This window comes from Puma concolor, chromosome B2 (assembly GCF_028749965.1).
Source record: "Puma concolor isolate L17-30 chromosome B2, mPumCon1.1.hap2, whole genome shotgun sequence".
Taxonomy (NCBI): domain Eukaryota; kingdom Metazoa; phylum Chordata; class Mammalia; order Carnivora; family Felidae; genus Puma; species Puma concolor.
Window position 1 is genome coordinate 52,083,359 of NC_141671.1, and position 21,176 is coordinate 52,104,534.

General features: G+C 41.5%; 1 protein-coding gene across 5 annotated transcripts in view; it reads right to left on the minus strand.

The window, feature by feature from the left end:
• The window catches only part of KLHL31 (kelch like family member 31), a 58,838-nt gene that overhangs the window by 21,028 nt on the left and 16,634 nt on the right, over nt 1-21,176 (minus strand). For 3 of the 5 annotated variants that reach the window (XR_015251295.1, XR_015251296.1, XR_015251297.1), the window contains exon 3: nt 19,509-20,247. Coding sequence is in view for 2 of the 5 variants with exons in the window: in XM_086707086.1 (XP_086563212.1) it covers nt 19,515-20,247 (733 nt within the window). In the remaining 3 variants the exon portion in view is untranslated. Of the gene's footprint in view, nt 1-15,575; nt 20,248-21,176 lie in introns of those variants that run through there. The other 2 variants (XM_086707086.1, XM_086707085.1) reach the window with 1 other exon arrangement.

The window sequence follows — 21,176 nt, forward strand, 5'->3', positions numbered from 1 at the left end:
GGTAAATTACCTCCTCGACTGTTTTTCTGCAAAGTTTCATAATATGTTCTTGATACAGTTCAGGCAGTATTTGATGTTTCAATGGAAGCTCTTAAATCTCCCCATCAGGCTGTGAATTTTCAGCCACTAAAGATGGTTGTTTGGATTAGAAACTTTTTGTGACCTGTAAGCTCTTCATTTGATTTTATTCAAAAAACTTTTTTTAATTTTATAATTTTTTTAATTTAAAAATTTTTTAAGTATTTATTTTTTGAGAGAGACAGAGACAGTGCAAGTGGGGGAGGGGCAGAGAGAGCAAGTGCTATACTGTCAGCATAGAGCCCGATGCAGGGCTTGAACCCATGAAACCTCGAGATCATGACCTGAGCTGAAACCAAGAGTCAGACACTTAACAGACTGAGCCACCTAGGCACCCCAATATTATTTTTAAAACTTTTAAAATTCCTTGTTTCTCTCCTTGAAATCTTCTAAGGAAACATTTAAGTTAGTGGCATCAATGAGTTTCTTCAAATGACTTGTGGCTGACCATTTAGGCAGCCATGTCCAGTTCTCTTTTTTCTACAAGCTGCCATCATCCACGTGGCCATCTCTAAATGGAGCAGGCAAGTGGATCATCTCCAGCACGGTTTCAGTCAGAGATTTCAACGGGCCCCCTTTATCCTGTATGGCCTGTTTTATTCACGTGGCTTAAATTTTCAAGCATTTCTCCCCCTACTTTTCATCTATCATATCACCTCTTGGGATGAGCGTTTTCATCCAAGCCATCCATTATTTTCCTCAGAAGTTGTTCTACATTCTTCTGAGATTCCTTTAAGACATTTTTTAAAATGTTTAGTTATTTTTGAGAGAGGGAAGGCAAGAGGTGGGGCCAGGGAGAGGATCCAAAGTGGGCACTGTGCTGATGGTGGACAGCCCAAAGCCGGGCTTGAACTTATGAACTCCGAGATCATGACCTGAGCTGAAGTCAGATGCTTAACCGACCAAGCCACCAGGGCGCCCCACCTTTAAAGACACTTTTGATGTGGGGACAGGAGCCAAGATGGCAAAACAGCATGGAAGTTTTTTTTGTGTCTCGCATCCATGAAATACAGCCAGGTCAACACTAAACCATGCTGCACACCTAGAAAACTGATTTGAGGATTAACACAACAATCTGCACAACCTGAACCACAGAACTCAGCAGGTACCTGGTGCAGAGAGGTGAACTGGGGGAGACAGAAGCCACAGAGGGCAGGGAACTGTTTTTGCTCGCAGAGAGAGGACAGAGATGGGAGGAGAGTACGGGAAAAGCACCACACCCCAAAAGCAGCTGGAGAGAAAGTGGAGAAGTGGAAACAGCTGTGGGGACTGAACAAAACAGGGAGAAAGGAGAAAGGAGAGGGTTTAAATTCCATTAAGACTCTATAAACAAGGGGAGTGCAGAGTCTGAGGCTCTGCAGCTCGGTACCTGGTGGTGCTCTGGTGGGAAGGGCGAATCCCCAGGAGCAGAGAGCAAGGTCCTCAGGTCCTTGGGCCACATGTGGAGAGGTGGTTCCCTTGCTGGGAGCTGTAGAGTCTGTGTGGCCCCCACCCCCAAAAGGAAAAGGCCCCAGTGGACCTGGGAGAACAACCACATCCACTAGTGCTGGAACAAGGTCGTTGAGGGTGAAGCCTGGCACCAGGTGTGTGTTGTGATTTGCCATAATCCCTGAAATGTTGCTGCTGCACGATCGCGTGAACTTTTTCTGGGGCGGGCTGGCACTCAGCTGCAGTCTCTGGGCACCGGCAGCAGCACAATCATGCAAATGTTCCTGGGTGCGGCCGGCACCCAGCCATTGCTCAGTGAGACGATTCCCCAGAAGGTCTGAGCTGGTCAAAGCCGCAGTCCTTCACAAGCGAGGGGCTGGGAAACACAGCCACATCTGAGACAAAACTCGGGAGGGAGGTGCTACCTGGGGCTTGGTCACTGACAGCGTCAAAGCGGGAAGTGGGAGGAAGCCAAAGACAAAGGACAGGTGCGCGATTGCTGATCGGTGAGCAGAGTTCCAATACTAGAGACTGGGTAGCTGGGTAACACCATTTTCAACCCTGCGGCCTGTGCACATACACACCTACAAGCACCACAACCATCCACCCCAGTAAGCTAAGCAGCGCCATCTAGTGGAGAATGGAGCCATTACACTAAGCCCCGCCCAACTGGGCCAACCTTGCTCCTCAGGAACACAAGTCTCTGCCTGCTTAGTTTATGGACAATAAAGAGCTTCATAGTTTGACTTCTAGGGGAAAATGAAGTAATTTAAATCGTATTTCAGTCTGTTCACTGGTCCATCTGTTCAATTTTCTTTTTCTTTTTTCTCTTTTTTGTTTTTTTCTTGAATACATAAAGAGAAAAAAATTTTTATTTTCAATTTTTATCAAAAACATTTCTCTTTAATGTTTTCCACTATATTTTTTACTTTTGTGTAAATTTTTTCAGACTCTATTTTACTTCCATCATTTCATTTTATTCTATTTCAGTATATTCATTTTTTTCAAATTTTCAAATGATTTCCTTTTTAAAATTTTTCTTCCCCCCTTTTTTTTCTAATCTATGAAGCCCCATTCAACAACTAGATGGAAACATACCTAGGATCTAGCATCATGTATTTGATTTGTGTGTGTGTGTGTGTGTGTGTGTGTGTGTATGTGTGCGTTGTTTTTAATTTTTTAATTTTAATTTTTTTAATTTTAATTTTTTTACCTCATTAATTCCTTTTCTCCTTCAAAATGATGAAACAAAGGAATTCACCCCAAAAGAAAGAGCAGGAAGAAATGAAAACCAGGGACTTAACCAACACATATACAAGCAAAATGTCTGAACCAGAATTTAGAATCATGATAATAAGAATACTAGCTAGAGTCGAAAATAGATTAGAATCCTTTTCTGTGGAGATAAAAGAAGTAAAAGCTAGTCAGGATGAAATAAAAAGTGCTATAACTGAGCTGCAATCTCGAATGGATGCCATGGCAGCAAAGATGGATGAGGCAGAGCAGAAAATCAGAGATATAGAGGACAAACTTATGGAGAATAATGAAGCAGAAAAAAAGAGGGAGACTAAGGCAAAAGAACACGATTTAAGAATTAGAGAAATCAGTGATTCATTAAAAAGGAACACCATTAGAATCATAGGGGCCCCAGAAAGTGAAGAGAGAGAAAAAGGGGTAGAAGGGTTATGTGAGCAAATCATATGGGAAAACTTTCCTAACCTGGGGAAAGACAAAGACATCAAAATACAGGAAGCACAGAGGACTCCCATTATATTCAACAAAAATCAACCATCAACAAGGCATATCATCTTCAATTCACAAAATACTCAGGCAAGGAGAGAATCATGAACACAGCAAGGGAAAAAAGTCCTTAACCTACAAGGGAAGACAGATCAGGTTTGCAGCAGACCTATCCACAGAAACTTGGCAGGCCAGAAAGGAGTGGTGGGATATATTCAGTGTACTGAATCGGAAAGATATGCAGCCAAGAATTCTTTACCCAGCAAGGCTGTCATTCAAAATAGAAGGAGAGATAAAAAGTTTCCCAGAAAAAGAAAAATTAAAGGAGTTCACAATCACTAAACCAGTCCTGCAAAAAATTTTAAGGGGGACTCTCTGAGGGGAGAAAACATGAAAAAGAAAGAAAGAAAGGAGGAAAGAAAGAAAGAAAGAAAGACCAAAAGCAACAAAGACTAGAAAGTACCAGAGAACACCACCAGAAACTCCATCTCTACAAGCAACATAATGTCAATAAATTCATATCTTTCAGTACTCACTCTAAACGTCAATGGACTAAATGTTCCAATCAAAAGACACAGGGTAACAGAATGGGTAAGAAAACAAGATCCATCTATATGTTGTTTACAAGAAACCCACTTTAGACCTAAAGACACATTCAGATTGAAAGTAAGGGGATGCAGAACCATCTATCATACTAATGGTCGACAAAAGAAAGCCGGAGTAGCCATACTTTTATCAGACAATCTAGACTTTAAAATAAAGACTGTAACAAGAGATGAATAAGGGCATTATATCATAATTAAGGGGTCTATCCCCCAAGAAGACCTAACAATTGTAAACATTTATGCTCCAAATGTGGAAGAACCCAAATATATAAATCAGTTAATCACAAACAAAGAAACTCATTGATAATAACACCATAATAGTAGGGGACTTCAACACCCCTCTTATAGCAATGTACAGATTATCTAATCAGAAAAATCAACAAGGAAACAATGGCTTTGAATGACACACTGGACCGGATGGACTTAACAGATGTATTCAGAACATTTTATCCTAAAGCAGTGGAATATACATTCTTCTCCAGTGCACATGGAACATTCTCCAGAATACACAACATACTGGGACAAAAATCAGCCCTCAACAAGTACAAAAAGATCCAGATCATACCATGCATACTTTCAGACCATAATGCTATGAAACTCGAAATCAACCACAGGAAAAAATTTGGAAAGGTAACCAATACTTGGAGACTACAGAACATCCTACTAAGGAATTAATGTGATAACCAAGAAGTTGAAGAGGAAATTAAAAAGTACATGGAAGCCAATGAAAATGATAACACCACAACCCAAAACCTCTGGGAAGCAGAAAAGGCGGTCATAAGGGGAACGTATATAGCAATCCAGGCCTTCCTAAAGAAGGAAGAAAGATCTCAGATATACAACTTAACCTTAAATCTTAAAAAGCTGTAAAAAGAACAGCAAATAAAACCTCAAACCAGCAGAAGACAGGAAATAATAAAGATTAGAGCAGAAATTAATGCTATGAAACCAAGCAAACAAAAAAAAAACCCACAAAAACCAGTAGAACAGATCCATGAAACCAGAAGCTGGTTCTTTGAAAGAATTAACAAAATTGATATACCCCTAGCCAGTTTGATCAAAAAGAAAAAGGAAAGGACCTAAACAAATAAAATCAAGAATGAAAGAGGAGAGATCACAAAAACACAGCAGAAATAAAAACAATAATAAAAGAATATTATCAGCAATTATACACCAATAAAATGGGTCATCTGGAAGAAATGGGCAAATTCTTAGAAACATGTACACTACCAAAACTGAAACAGGAAGAAATAGAAAATTTGAACAGACCCATAACCAGTAAAGAAATCGAATTAGTAATCAAAAATCTCCCCAAAAAACAAGAGTCCAGGGCCAGATGGCTTTCCAGGAGAATTGTACCAAACATTTAAGGAAGAGTTAACACCTATTCTCCTGAAGTTGTCCAAAAAATAGAAATGGAAGGAAAACTTCCAAACTCTTTCTATGAAGCCAGCATTACCTTGATTCCAAAACCAGTCAAAGACCCCACTAAAAGGGAGAACTATAGACCAATTTTCCTGATGAACATGGATGCAAAAATCCTCAGCAAGGTATTAGCCAGCCAGATTCAACAATACATTAAAAAAATTATCCACCACAACCAAGTGGGATTTATACCTGGGATGCAAGGCTGGTTCAATATCCACAAAACAATCAATGTGATTGATCACATCAATAAAAGAAAGGACAAGAACAATATGATCCTCTCAATAGATGCAGAGAAAGCATTTGACAAAATACAGTATTCTTTCTTGAGAAAAGCCCTCAAGAAAGTAGGGATAGAAAGATCATACCTCAAGATCATAAAAGCCATATATAAAAGACCCAACACTAATATTGTTCTCAATGGGAAAAAACTGAGAGTTTCCCCCTAAGGTCAGGAACAAGACAGGGATGTCTACTCTAACCACTGTTACTCAACATAGTATTGGAAGTCTTAGCCTCAGCAATCAGACAACATAAAGAAATAAAAGGCATCCAAATCGTCCAGGAGAAGGTCAAACTTTCACTTTGCAGATGACATGATGCTCTATATGGAAAACCCAAAAGATTCCACTAAAAAACTGCCAGAACTGATCCATGAATTCAGCAAAGTTGCAGGATATAAAATCAATGCACAGAAATCAGTTGCATTCCTATATACCAACAATGAAGCAACAGAAAGAGAAATCAAGGAATCGATCCCATTTACAATTGCACCAAACACCATAAAATACTTAGGAATAAATCTAACCAAAGAGGTGAAAAATCTATACATTGAAAACTATAGAAAACTTATGAAAGAAATTGAAGAAGACATAAAAAAATGGAAAAAGATTCCATGCTCCTGGATAGGAAGAATATTGTTAAAATGTCGATACTACCCAAAGCAATCTACATATTCAATGCAATCCCTATCAAAGTAACACCAGCATTCTTCACAGAGCTAGAACAAACAATCCTAAAATTTGGATAGAACCACAAAAGACTCCAAATAGCCAAAGCAATATTGAAAAAGAAAACCAAAGCTGGGGCATCACAATCCCAGACTTCAAGCTGTATTACAAAGCTGTAATCATCAAGACAATATGGTACTGGCACAAAAACAGACACTTAGATCAATGGAGCAGAATAGAGAACCCAGAAATGGACCCACAAACATATCGCCAACTAATCTTTGACTAAGCAGGAACGAATATCCAATGGAATAAAGACAGTCTCTTCAGCAAGTGGTGCTGCTGGGAAAACTGGACAGCAACATGCAGAAAAATGAACGTGGACCACTTTCTTAACACCATACACAAAAATAACCTCAAAATGGATGAAAGACCTAAATGTAAGACAGGAAGCCATCAAAATTCTTGAGGAGAAAGCAGGCAAAAACTTCTTTTGACCTCAGCTGCAGCAACTTCTTACTCAACAAGTCTCCAGAGACAAGGGAAACCAAAGCAAAAAGGAACTACTGGGACCTCATCAAAATAAAAACTTTCTGCACAGTGAAGGAAACAATCAGCAAAACTAAAAGACAACCGATGGAACGGGAGAAGATATTTGCAAAGGACATATCAGATAAAGGGTAGTATCCAAAATCTATAGAAAACTTAGCCAACTCAACACCCAAAAAACAAATAATCCAGTAAAGAAATGGGCAAAAGACATGTATAGACACGTCTCCAAAGAAGACATCCAGATGGCCAACTGACACATGAAAAAGTGCTCAACATCACTCATCATCAGGGAAATACAAATCAAAACCACAATGAGATACCACCTCACACCTATCAGAATGGCTAACATTAACAACTCAGGCAACAACAGATGTTGGTGAGGATGTGGAGAAAGAGGATCTCTTTTGCACTGCTGGTGGGAATGCAAACTGGTGCAATCACTCTGGAAAGCAGCATGGAGGTCCCTCAAAAAATTAAAAACAGAACTTCCCTATGACCCAGCAATTGCACTAATAGGTATTTACCAAGGGATACAGTTATGCTGTTCGAAGGGGCACATGCACCCCAATGTTTATAACAGCACTATCGACAGTAGCCAAAGTATGGAAAGAGCCCAAATGTCCACCGATGGATGAATGGATAAAGAAGATATGGTATATATATATATATATATATATATATATATATATATATATATATATATACAATGGAGTATTATTTGGCAATCAAAAAGAATGAAATCTTGCCATTTGCAACTATGTGGTTGGAACTGGAGGGTATTATGCTAAGCAAAATTAGACAGAGAAAGTCAAATATATGACTTCCCTCATATAAGGACTTTAAGACACAGAACAGATGAATACAAGGGAAGGGAAGCAAAAATATAAAAACAGGGAGGGGGACAAAACATAAGAGACTCTTAAATATGGAGAACAAAGAGAGAGTTACTGGAGGGGATGTGGGAGGGGGGATGGGCTAAATGGGTAAGGGGCATTGAGGAATCTACTCCTGAAATCATTGTTGCACTATATGCTAACTTGGATGTAAATTAAAAAAATAAAATAAAATAAAATCCATAAAAATAAAATAAATAAAATAAAATGAGCTTGCTTTTCCCCAACACACAAACACACACAAAAGTAAATAAAGTGGAAATTTGTACTACCTAACCTTCAGTTGTTACCTGTATTTTCCAAGACTATTATCCACATCCTCTGTGGATCAACATGGATCAACTGCACTTCCTAAAATCTTTTTATTTCTCAAATTTTAGGGCCTGGGTAATTGTTTTAATTTAATGGGAAATATTCTATGCAAGCCATATCCTTGTATTAGAAAAGCTTGACTGCTCTTGCTGTGAGATTTTCCTAACCTCTTTAAATGGGTCATATTTGTAAATTTCAACATGGCTTTTACCTTGGTCCTTTTCTCCTTTACCTAAAGAACAAATACATCTTACCACTGATGGTTTAAAAAAATATAAAGGCATATTTTGATGTGAGTTACTAGGGACTGGAGGGATTTTGAATCATCTGCAAGTGACCATGTGTCTATCCTTGAAGGCGAGTCTTTATTATTCCATGAAATGAAATGAAAGTTTGGGTGTCTCGCTTTTAAGGTTTTTTTTTTAAGTTTATTTTTTTGAGAGAGAAAGAGAGCAAGAGCGGGGAGGAGGAGAGACAGAGAGAGAGAGAGAGAGAGAGAGAGAGAGAGAATCCCAAGCAGGCTCTGCACTGTCAGCATGGAGCCCCATGTGGGGCTTGAACTTATAAATCATGAGATCATGACCTGGGGCAAAATCAAGAGTCGGACGCTTTACCAACTGCGCCACCCGGGTGCCCCATAGGTGTCTCACTTTTCTATGATCTGTCAGGAAGGTCTGCTGTATCCTCTAGAGAAGAGATGAACTTGCTCAGCTTTCAGTCAAGGGCTGCCGAATATGGTGCTTGGCCCATCGGAGGACTCACCTCCACTGGTGGTGACTTGAGTCCTTCTTGGTCTTGTGAGCAGACCAGTCTTCTCCCTGACTTTGCCATATTCTTCTACCCTGGGGCAGATGATCTTTTGCCTAGTTCTTTTCCCCCTCTTTAAAGAACATGGGCTCTTTACTATAAACAGCCAATGCCAAAACCATGAGAAAACCCAGAGAGAACTGGCTGGGCATTGTCTCCAGTGTGCCGACAAGCCTGGCAGAGCACAACACAGCTGCTCAGGACTGCCGGGAAGTCATTGTTGTGGCAGTCAGCAGGCCCTCCGTCGCTCCAAAGGGTCCCACAGTGCCACCTCTGGTTGCTAGTATCCTCTGAGCCACATGACTGGCACAGGCCCCTGTAAAGTGTGCCACCTCTGACCCAAACAACTGCCTCAATCCAGGACAGACCATTAGTGGGACTGGGAGAGGGGGAGGCCAGGGTTTGTAACTTTGCTCTGCCCAAGCAGAGAGTAAGTGCACAAAAAAATTATTTGTATGGTGCACTGAGGAGGCTATGGAAAAGGCTGATGCAGCCAGAGAAGACCAGCCTGTGAACACTGGCCTCTCTAGGCTCCACCTGCAAACGTACAGCAAAATCCCTACAGCAAACCTAGGAGGCATCACAGCCATGCTGTGCCGGAACCCAGGCTGTGTGTGTCAGGGCATAATGGTGGCACCCACTGCAGCAGAGGACTCACATCCCCCCAGCCCTGGGTGATGCTCACTCTTCTGATTTAAAGTTTCCTTCTGCAGCCCAGAGCCCTGATCTCCCTACAGACATCACAGGGAGTTACCACCCCTGAAGGCTTCCTCTCTCTTCTGTGTTTGGTCAGTGCAGGCTGGGGGTGGCCGCAGAGGACAGAGGGCTTCACCAAAGGTACTAGCTTACAGAGCTGGATTTCAACTGGAAGAATTCAGGAGGAATCAAGGTGGGACTGAGACGGACAATGTCTTAGTATTTTGGGGATTTTCGGTGGAGCCAATTTGTCCCCATTCAATGCAAGCATTCCACAGGGAGACTCTCTTCCAATGGCCTTCTCACTTTCAGCGCATCGCTCCCAAGGTTGCCCAGGGTCAGTCTCCCATCTCTCACATCACTTTCAGAAGTGTGCTTCCGTGTTGTGTCTCTGAAGGACAGGCAGATCTCCCTCTCAGCAGAATTTGCAACGTTTTATCTTTTTATTTATTTTTTTAATGTTTTATTTAATTTTGAGAGAGCATGAGCAGGGGGAGGTCGGGGGGGGGGGGGGGGCAGAGGATCCAAAGCAGGCTCTGTGCTCAGGCCTAGAGCCTTACTGTTCATTGTTTAGGACTCTGCCTTGCCCTCTGTATCTTTAAACTTGAAAGACAGAACCACTGATGGAGGCTGCTCTGGGGTTCTGAAAGGTGCCGGGGTTCGGGCTGCAGGGACCCTGCTCCCAGGAGTCCCTCTATTTATCTCTCATTCCTGAATCAGAAGAAGCCCTCTGGGCATCAATGCGTAGGCTCCAAACTTCTCAGGTTCCTACATGTGACCACGAACACAGCTGCCCTCAAGAAGTATTTATAGAACTGAACGTTACCTATGAACTCATTTAGCTGTCATGTAAAGTAAGGTGTTGGAGTCAGAACGGCTGTAAATCTCAGGATGCAAGCATGTAGTGACATGATAAGATATAAATACAGATATGTCTCTGTCTCTCTTTATCTCCCTATCTTTGTCTTTTAGTCTGCTTGGGCTGAGACCACCATAATAAAATACCATAGACCAGGTGCCTTAAACAACTCTTTTTTCTCACAGTTCCGGAGGTTGAAAATCTGAAATAAGGGTACCAGTGTGGTTGGATTCTGGGCAAAGGCCCTCTTCCTGGTTTACAGATGGCCGTCTTCTAATTTGTATCCTCACGTGGCAGAGAGAGCTGACTCTTCCTCTTCTCTGGGGACAATGATCCCATCATGGGACTCCACCCTCATGACCTAAGTACCTCCCAAAGGCCCCACCTCCAAATGTCATCATATATGGTTTCAACATATAAATTTCAGGGGACACATTCAGTCTGTAACAGTATAACTATATATATATATATATATATATGTATATATATATATATGTATATATATATACATGTATATATATACACATGCGCACTCACACACACACATATGTAGATATATTTATAATAGGATTAGTTTCAGCCCTTAGCTGGTGTTTAGTGCTTACTAAATATACATATATATGCACATCATTTGATAGACTGTATATAAATATGGACATATACATAAATACCAATATATGTATTGCATCAAATGTATGTATGTCTATACATAACTATATTGAATAAACAGTTTAAATATGGACACTAAATATTTATTACTAAATAAATACACTAAATAAACAGTTACCAGCTAAATGCTGAAACTAGTCCTAATTTGCTTTTAAAGATTTGGCAATTATAGAGAGAAAGCAATGAGATTTTAGAAAGTTTAATGGTAAAATAACTATATAAATATTATCAATCTTTTGAGATTTTTTTACAAATGTTTCTTTTTTAAATGTTTATTTATTTTTGAGAGAGAGAGAGAGCGAGCGAGCACAAGTAGGGGAGGGGCAGAGAGAGAGGGAGACACAGAATCCAAAGCAGCTCCAGGCTCTGAGCTGTCAACACAGAGGAAGACCTGGAGCGTGAACCCATGAGCTGCGAGATCGTGACCTGAGCTGAAGTCGGACGCTTAACCGACTGAGCCACCCAGGTGCCCCTGAGAGATTTTTTAAAAAACAGAAATGTACAGTAAAGGTTTGGCTGGATAATTCCTTCCACCTGTACTGTTTCTTGACAATGTAACTCTTGGCTGCCATTCGTTTAGAGAAGACCTATTTTCATGGTCTTGTATGGTACTTGTGCTCACCTCTTCCGGGGTAAGGGAAAGCGATTTGAGTATCATAGATACACAGTAAATATTTACTGATTGAATAAGTGAGTATCGTTAGAATAGGAATCTGGCAAGCAGTAAGTCATGATGGTTTTATCATTTCATTCATTCATTCATCCATTCACTCAACAAAAAATACTGATACCCTGGCTGTACACCAAGAATTGTTCTGGACACTAGAGGTACAGCAGTAAACAGGGGAGACAGTGTTCTCACTTTGAAGGAACGTATTCTGAAAGGGGTGGCGGAATGTACATAAACTGGGAAGGAAATATCCAGGAGCTGCAGGGCTGTGACGTGTCGTGTGTGAGAGGTGGAGGCAGGGAGGGGGGCTCGCCCAGAAGAAGCAGTAGTTGCAGAGAGTTGCAGCAGTGGCCAGAGTGCAGTGCAGAAGTCCGGAAGGACAGGAAAGAGATGCCCCAACCACTCTCTTCTGCCCTCTACCTCCTCCTGATGCGTCACTGGGTAAATACAACCTATGGAACAAAGAGTCTGAGTCTGGAGGATGTAGTCCCTGGGGGTCAGCCTCTGAGAGCACAGAGCAGGACAAAGACAGACAGAGCAGGATCAGGGGTATGGGGTTGGGAAATAAAAGAATACTGTCCAAATGTAGTCAATTAGAAAACTTTTACTTCTTCTTTCCCTTCTTCTGCTTCTTTTTCTTTTTGGGAGAAGGAGAGAGAGAATCTTAAGCAGGCTCTACATTCGCTTAGCGCAGAGCCCAATGCGGGGCTTGATCTCATGACCCTGGGATCCCACAACCTGAGCTGAAATCAAGAGTTGGACACTTGACCGACTCAGCCACCAAAGCACTCCAACTTTTACCCCTTCTAAAAGTCTCTGTGAGGCCAGGCTCTAAGTTACGTTTATCTTTCTCTTCTGCACAGGACCTCAGGAGCACGAAACTTGGCAATAAGTAAATGCCTGTTAATATGATTGTACTTCGTAGGGTTGCCTCTGCCCAAATGAGTATGCTTCAGGTAGCAGTGTCCCATGGGAATTCTGGTTCTTCACTTTCCCTGGGGGAAACATAGCACCTTTTCACAATGGTGTTCCAACAGTGTGCTTGGTACATGGTTATGTTCAATGAATATTTGCTAAACAAGGAAAGGATTCTTTCTGCATACAGAATTTCCTTTGTTACCCACATGCAAAATTGTGATAGAATAAAACTCTTGGGGGCACCTGGGTGGCTCAGTGGGCTAAGTGTCAGCCTTTGGCTCAGGTCATGATCGCACAGTTCATGAGTTCAAGCCCCACATCGGGCTCTGTGCTGACAGTGGAGGGCCTGGAGCCTGCTTTGGATTCTGTGTCTCCCTCTCTCTTTGTCCTTCCCCTCCTTGTGCTCTCTCTCTCTCTCTTAAAAGTAAATAAATAAACCTTAAAAAAATAAGAATAAAACAATTCTCAGCTTGGAGCTCTACACTAAATGGAAAGGTTGCATAAAGGTTAGGGAAAAAGACTTGGGGGTCAGATTATAGCCATTTCATTTTCTTTCTCCCTTTCTCATTAAGGAATCCTCTCTTCTTGTGGTTATTAAGAATAGATCCATGTATTTCCTCTTTTAGACTCTACATAATGTGTTCTATTCTCTCCAAACAATCATGCATTGGGAACTTCCTTGTATGACTGGAGTAAGAGGAATTTAATCACAGATGTATGATTTCTAGTCAATATTGTTTTAGAAGAGGTAAAATCAAGAAGAGTTTAGAGTATTCTAGAAGTAGAGGGGCAGGGAGACCCAAAGAGGGAGGGATGAGGGGGTGATTCTGGTATTGGATGGGTTTCCTTGATGATTTGGGGGAGCCAGATTTATACCAATTCTCAAGGCTTACAGAATACATGTAATGTATGCTGTAGACCTATCAGGGCCCTGAATTGAGAAAAGGCTGCAAGAGTCATCTGGACTTGTTCTTCAGAAAGGAAAAGGCAAGATACAATAGAGGAGCTGAGTGCAAGTCTTATGAGGCAGGAAAGGGAAAGAGGAGAACCTGTTGTGCTGTGACCACATCCAGAAGCTGAGGGGAGGCAGTTTGCCTGGGAAGCTCCTTGCTCCCTGGGCAACCAGGGAGGAAGATGAGAGCAGTGGTTTCCAAAATGTAATCTTTCAATGTGCAGAGACAACGCTGTATGAAATCCTTTCTTCTTCCTCTTGGGCTCACATGAAGTCTGTTTCTCCAGCTCCCTTGTATCTAGGTACAGCCATATGCTTAGTTCTGGCCAAAGTGATGTAGGCGGAATTGACATAGGTTACTTCCATACCTGGCCCACCAAAAACAGATCCTGCTCAGTTTCCCCCCCTAATTGTTGGTAGTGATGTCTCCAAGATGGAAAAGGAATTTCTGAATGTAGAGTCTATAGTGATAACCTAAATGTGAGCAGAAAGCAAAAACAGCTAGATAAAAAGATGTAAGTCCTCCATTCATATCACTGTACACTTCCCTCCTGTGGGTACATGTTGCAACAGTGGGGATGGAGGTAAGGTAAAGAGAAATGTTTGCCACTATAATCAAGGTCTCATTTCTTCCATTTTGATATATCACCCTTATCTGCACTAGATGAATCGTAATTTTAAGAGGTCTTCTTTTTTGAAAGTTGCAGTCACTTCCATAGCTGTGACTGAATATCAAGGCAAAATCTGAATAATAATTTCTCCAGGATGAGTCAGACTGACTTTAAAAGGTGCTTTTCTGAAAGGGATAAGAAAAGAAGACATATAGGATCTTTAGACTAACCAGAGACTACTGTATTTGTCAAAAGGTTGGGGAAAAGGGCCTCCCCTCACCATTCTTTAAGGAGTATGTCTGGTCTGAAACTGGGTGGAAGATTGGCATTGGCATAAGGAATAATGCATCCTACACTTACATTCATAGACCATCTTGTGAATGTAGCTAGAAAGGAAAAGAAGGGACAAGAAGAGTATTTCTAGAGGGTGTGGGTTGGATTCCTTCAAGTCCCTTTCCTGAAATGGACTTCCTAATCCACTTCCCCTGCAACCCCGGTGAGGGGAAAGCCTAGAGGTAGTTTTGAATATCTTTCGGTCTCTAGTCTATCAAATTTGCAAACGCAGTGTATGCAATATGGTTATTCCTTTGATACATACTGGAGTGCCTTAGATGTAATTAGTGTCTTTAAACAATTTCACGTGTGCTAAGAATTGGATAAACGGACTAGTATGTGGACAGGGGAGGGAGTGCAGACCGGTGGGGAAGCTTGGAGTTATAAATGTGGGAGTTCAAAGAAAAGTCAAGGAAACTCTGGGGCACCTGCCAGTGTGCTCAGAACTGGGAATGTGGCACCAGGCTGTTTCTGTTTGGGGGCCGTTCTAGTCTCTTTTCATGGTGGCAAAGCTTGGAGAAGTTTAAGAAAAAGTAATCGCTTCCATTTAGAATTTTCTAGAAATGACTAATGGCCTCAACTGAGTGTTATTCTTTACTAAACCAGATCAAAGACTGAGCATCTTATGTTGGTTATATTTCATTTGCTCATTTGGAAGGTGAGGTGGAAGAGTAAGGCTATAAGGGTTTGTTGGCACAAAATACAGTTTCATTTCCTAACATGTAGTTTCGATGCAAATGATGATGAACCAGAGTCCATGCCAGGTTGGCTGTGGTCAGGGTGGGAACGAGACTAGAAACCACCACACTTCATCTATGACTTCTAAGTGGTCAGGGCTGAGACAGACCAAACGTAGGCTTTTGTCTGAGCTACAAAGCAAATCACTCTCGATGTATAAAAATACATTTTTCCTTTACCAGTCCTCAAGCAGCTGAAACAGCTCTTCAATCATCTCATTTCGTTTTCTTGTTGTGTTTTGCTGAAGTGAGTCACCATGAAAACTAACTAGAGGAAGAAACCACACACCCCAGTTATCACACAAAGGACACTACAAAACTGTCCACGTGGATCATTGACTGAGCTCTTACTGAATGCAGCTTTATTGGTAGTGATGAGGTTACAGACACCACATACATTTTAGTTTGTTGTTCCTTATATGGTACCAGAATGTTTTAAGCAAAGAATTTTTTTTTTTTTTGCCAGAATTTGCTGACTAGATACAAAGTTGTTTTAAAAGGAGTATCCAAGACAAGCATTTCATCTCAAAGTCTCTGGGAAGGAAATTTAAATGGTTTTTACCTTCTGAATGTGCTGGAGGGTAAATCTTTAATATTTTAGATTCTTTAGTTCTCATAATTACCATGGGAGGAGCATTGAGGAAATTTTGCTACAGTTTTTACTGATATGAAGAGACATACTGAAAAATAATTCCTTATAATGCTGCCTTGTGCTAGAAGACATATTCATCCGTGGCTGGGATGGGGATATAGCTCATTCAGAGAACATTTGTTCAGAAAAGAATTCAGAAGAATCATTCAGAGAAGATTACATAAACTTATTGCTTTGTAACTCAGGGAAAAAATTAAATGAAGTGATTTTAGTTTCTTTTATCTAGTGTCTTGGATAAATTCTGAAGGCATTTGGCCGAGATAACCAGCAAAAAATTGACCTTTTAACACTTACATATTTCCAGGGAAGCCTCTAGTTACATGCATATTTGTAAAATACACTTACTATAATTGCTGTGTTGCCTTAACCATAGAACCATTCAGTACGTTTTCACTTCCTTCTTGCCTCAATTACACCTCTTCACTCGTAACACCCCGCTACCGTCTAATTACTGTTTAGAATTATATTAATCTGTACCATCACTGACCTTCTATTCATAACCAGTCTTACAACAGAGAAAGTAAACACAAAACTCATTCAATGACACCGAAAGCAACTGGAGCATCAGGGACGACAGTGGCACGCTAACAACGGACAGACCACATGACAGTCTTGTTTCCTTGAGACTCGCACATCAGGTCTCTGGCCCATTCAGAAAAAGAAAGCTTCTTATTTCAGCTACTGGGTAACTTGCTATTGCTCTGATAGGCGGAACTGATGCTTTTATTTAGTCACAGGATGTAATGTTGGCATTACAAAAATAACACGTCCTTTTCTTTCAGAAAAATAAAAGGAGGTATAGGGTTGGATCCTGAGACCAAAAGTATAATTGAATGCTTTAAACACATGGAAAATGAAGTGCTTTTCCAGTTGGGAAACATGGAGAAACCGTCGCGGTTCTAGGGGCAACTGCTTCAATGGCAGGGTTAAAGAGTACGTTTCGCTCGTGCGCAAAAAGTGACGCGCATTAGTTTGATTCTACATACTTTAGTGTCTTTCAGTTGTCAGTGAGGGATGTTTCAGGACACAGCACTTTCACCAACACTTAATGTTCCATGCTCCCTATCAATTTGTTATGTCAGAAATTCCAGGATCCTAAATTCATATTGGTCTTTATTTATGGACCTAACTGTTGAAACAGAAGAGAGAGCAGCAACGTCCCCAGGAACCTGGTACGCCCAGACACGTGGGTTTTCTCACTCTTCAAATAAACAACATAGAAAATACATTACACGGTAATTTCAAATGATTTACCCAGCTCCAACATGTCTCCAGTCTCATCTCTAAAAAGCCACTTCCGTGTCTGCACCAAGCTCTCATCAAGCTCTGATTGCTGAAAAATCCTCTAGTGTCAATCTCTCCTCATTCTTCCAAGATAAAATGTTACAACTGATTGATTCTCATTTCATTTCAAGCCATAGGCCCTCCACTTCACCGAACTTCTAGGATCTCAACGGGAGACACTACTAGTGCACATCAGGAATTATGTCTATTTGCCCACTTATGACCTATAATCCATAAGAAATCACTTTTTTTCCTCTCAAAATTTGTGATATACTACAGGCATCTCAACTGTACAAGAACATACATTTATATCAAACTAAAAGATGTTATAGTCACCCTCACACAGGCATTGTGGGTTGTGGCCAAAATAATTTATTAAAAATGAAAAGTTTATTTTCCCAATGATGCTTCAAGGACAAGGGTTATCTGTGGTTTGTACAATGGTAACTTAAGGGGCTCAGTGATTTAACTTGCTCCATAAACTAGTTTCTTATACAGCTTTACTTTCCAGCCTGAACAGAGAGTCAAGGGAGCAGATACCTTTAGATTTGCTCCGTACGTGGAGAAGCTCTGAATGTTCTGTGTGGGGTGAGGAAACAGCCCAGTGTTTTTACATTAACAATGCCTTGTTCTCAACTTATAGTGTCGTAGGCTTTACCCAAGTGTTACCATTAAATACACAGAAATTGAACTTTTCATAAGGGGCAATGATATAAAATTGTTCCACAAAGTGTACTACATGAACCACTTTTCACAGTTCAAATAAAATATTTTAAATATAAATATTGTAACTCTAGCAATAACCTATCTACACAAGGTAGGAGAAATGGGATTAATGAGAACCCAGTTACATTTCCACGTATCCCGTGTTTAACCATTTAAATAGTTTTATTTTTCAAAACCTAATTGCACATAACCCATAACTGATAGGCCACTTCTCCAAAACAAAGAAACTATCAAAGAATAAAGTGATAAATTATAAGAAAGGAAAATATGTATCATTTACTACAATCATTCCCTTGCTCCAAAACTTGGCAAACATGTAAGAAAATGATATCAAGTGGATACACCTTAATTTGCAAAGTTAATTTGGAGCAGACGAAGTGAAAACATATATAACAGAATGGGCATATATTATTTTGATATTTCCATGTGAGATAAATGTGTTAGATTTTTAACTAAGAAATCAAGAGGATTGCTGTGAAATGGAAAACAATGACATTTACCACCAGGATGTTATTGCCAAACCCAAGAATTCCAAACGTTCCCTTCATTCTCATCCATTAAAAAAAAAAAAAAAAAAATGGGGGAAATCACATTACTGTTACCAGTTGTATAACCTTCAGGCTACATAAGCTTTAAGTTAATGATCCTTACAGCCATAGTTTTATTTGGTGTTCTTTCTTGGGGCTTACATTGGGTCAAGTTTGCATCTCCGTGTAGTTTTTAGGGTCAGAGTAAGGCTCCCATCATACTTGCAATTCCTTTAATAGGGGAGGAAGGTTGAAGTGCAAACACTTGTAGGAAAAACAACAAAATGATCTAAATTTACACCATAAACTAAATGACTAGTGGTTCTCTTCTTTGAGAGCAGTATTTTTTGATAGCAACTACACTGGAGACTGAGGCACAGAGGAAAAAGAGAACAAGGGATAAACCAAAGGTATCAATGTGACAGTTACAGGGAGGAATCCCTGTTACTTTCCAGTCAGACGTTGTTTTAAGCTTTATGACTTTGTCACGGGATGCCTTTCAATATTCTTTACTCAGTCACGTATAGAAAAAGAAACTGCATTTAAATATAGAATTAAGTCTTTATGGATATAGATGGATTTCCATTTTAAAATAAAAGCTATGAATGCTTTTAACTTCCTAAAGAAAAAGAGAAAGAGGAAGATAAACTTTTGTACATGAAACTGCTTACTCGAATAAGCTTCCCGTCTACTGAAGGGTAAAAGAAAATTCTCAGATGTGGGTGTAACCGCTATGCATGAAGGGAAAACGCCCTGGTGGAAGACTGCCTGCAATGAATTCTGCCTGCCACCCAATGGCCGGTGAAAGGAGTGGTTTCTTTTCTTTGTGGCTTACAGAAAACAAAACAAAACAAAACAAAACAAAAAACAAAAAAAAAAAAAAACCAAAAAAAAAAAAAACCAAAAAAAAAAAAACAGACCCAGAGGTAGATTAAGCCATACCCGGAATTTAAAACCACCAAGACATAGGCCTCGATATAGTTTAAGATACAACCACTGTAGTAAAGGTTATATATTTTCCTTTCCGCTAACTCAAAGGTTACCCACGAACGCCTATTTGTTCTTCCTGCGTCCCCGCATCTACCTGGGTTCAGATACTGACTGGCACGGAGGACACCGAGCTGGCTCGGGATTCCCGGGTCACGCTGTTGGGCATCGAGAGGGTGCAGCAGGACACGCCCACGGTGGCCTCGGGCAACTCGTCGTCCTCCATCCACTCGTTGAGCTCCGGGCTGAAGCACTGGATGCACTTCTTGTATTTCTTCTCGCCCTCGTTCCAGCCCCCCACGAGATACGCGCGGCCGTGCAGCGCCGAGGCGCCCGCCGTGCTCACGCCCACCAGCAGCGGCGCCGCGTAGCTCCATTGGCCAGTCGCGGGGCTGTAGCACTCCACGGTCAGCACGTCCACGCGCTCCCCGCGCGCCCCCAGCTGGCTACCCCCCATCACGTACACCCTGTCGCCCAGAGTGACCGCGCAGTGCCAGCCCCGCGGCGTGCTCAGGCCCGGCAGCTCCTGCCACGAGTCGCCGGCGGGGTCGTACGCGCACACCGAGCGCGAGTACGCGCTGCCGATGTACCCGCCGGTCACCAGCACCCGGCCGTCGGTGACCGCGCTGGCGTGGCAGCAGCGCGCCACCTCCAGGGGCGTCTTCGGCTGCCACTGATTGGTGGAGGGCACGTAGCATTCCAGCGAGGCCAGACTGCCTTCGGTATTGCGGCCGCCCACGGCGTAAAGGAGCCCGTTGAACACGCTCAGGCTGAAGTGCGTGCGCTTCTGGTTCATGCTGGCCAGGTGTATCCAGGTGTTGAAGCGGGGATCATATCTGAAAATGGCAGAGGAAGTGTGACAGCCTTGTTGGCGGCAGCTGGAGAACCCACGTGAGTCCACAAATGGAAATGTTGACACTTCCTGCAAGGAGGCTTCCCTACCAACAGAGCGCAGCCCCTCACCTGGGGGCTGGTGTTTCTGTGTCAGCCAGTAAAAGAGCGTGACACTTGGAAAAGGCAAGGTAGGCATTGGTGACTCCTCCTCCTCCCGTTTATAAAACCCGCTGTCACTTGGAGAAGTCCCCACAGAGCCCAACCTTCCAGTCCCTCTTCCTCCATACTCAAATGTCCATCATGGGGAAGATTTATGCATGTAGGGGAGGCCGTGCAAACTGGGTATTTGTGGCAAGCAGAAAGGGAACACTGCCACATTGACGTCAATTCCACATATCTACAGACACCAGCCATCCCTCGCTCATTCTCACTGCTTAAGATAGGAGTTGGCTAGTTGGATTTCTCCATCTCTCACCAATACCTTCTCATTTACACACCTGTCCTGGCCATTGCAACAGTAAAGCTAAGTCACTCAACCAAGTCTTCTATCATCTGTTTAGAATGAGATCAATGGAGCTCCTATCCAAAAACATCAACAGATGCCTAATTTTTGATACCTTTCTATTTTTTAGCACCTCTGCGCAGGGAAGATTTTTTAGGTTAGAGGTATATTTTTTCAGTGTTGGATATTACAGTTATTATGCCACAAGGCATTGAAATCAATACTGCAAAAGCAGTGGCTAGAATCCTAATAAGAGTTATTAGCAGGAGGAAAATAAGCAGTCATAGAAAACCTGTTTCAACTGTTTACATAGTTCCAAAATATTGTAAACACAGATTCTTTCCATTGGTTTGATGTTCCTTCATTTTTGTCACATTTAACCTCCAAATCAAAGCTTAACCACTCTTATAAAGGACAAAAATCAGTTAA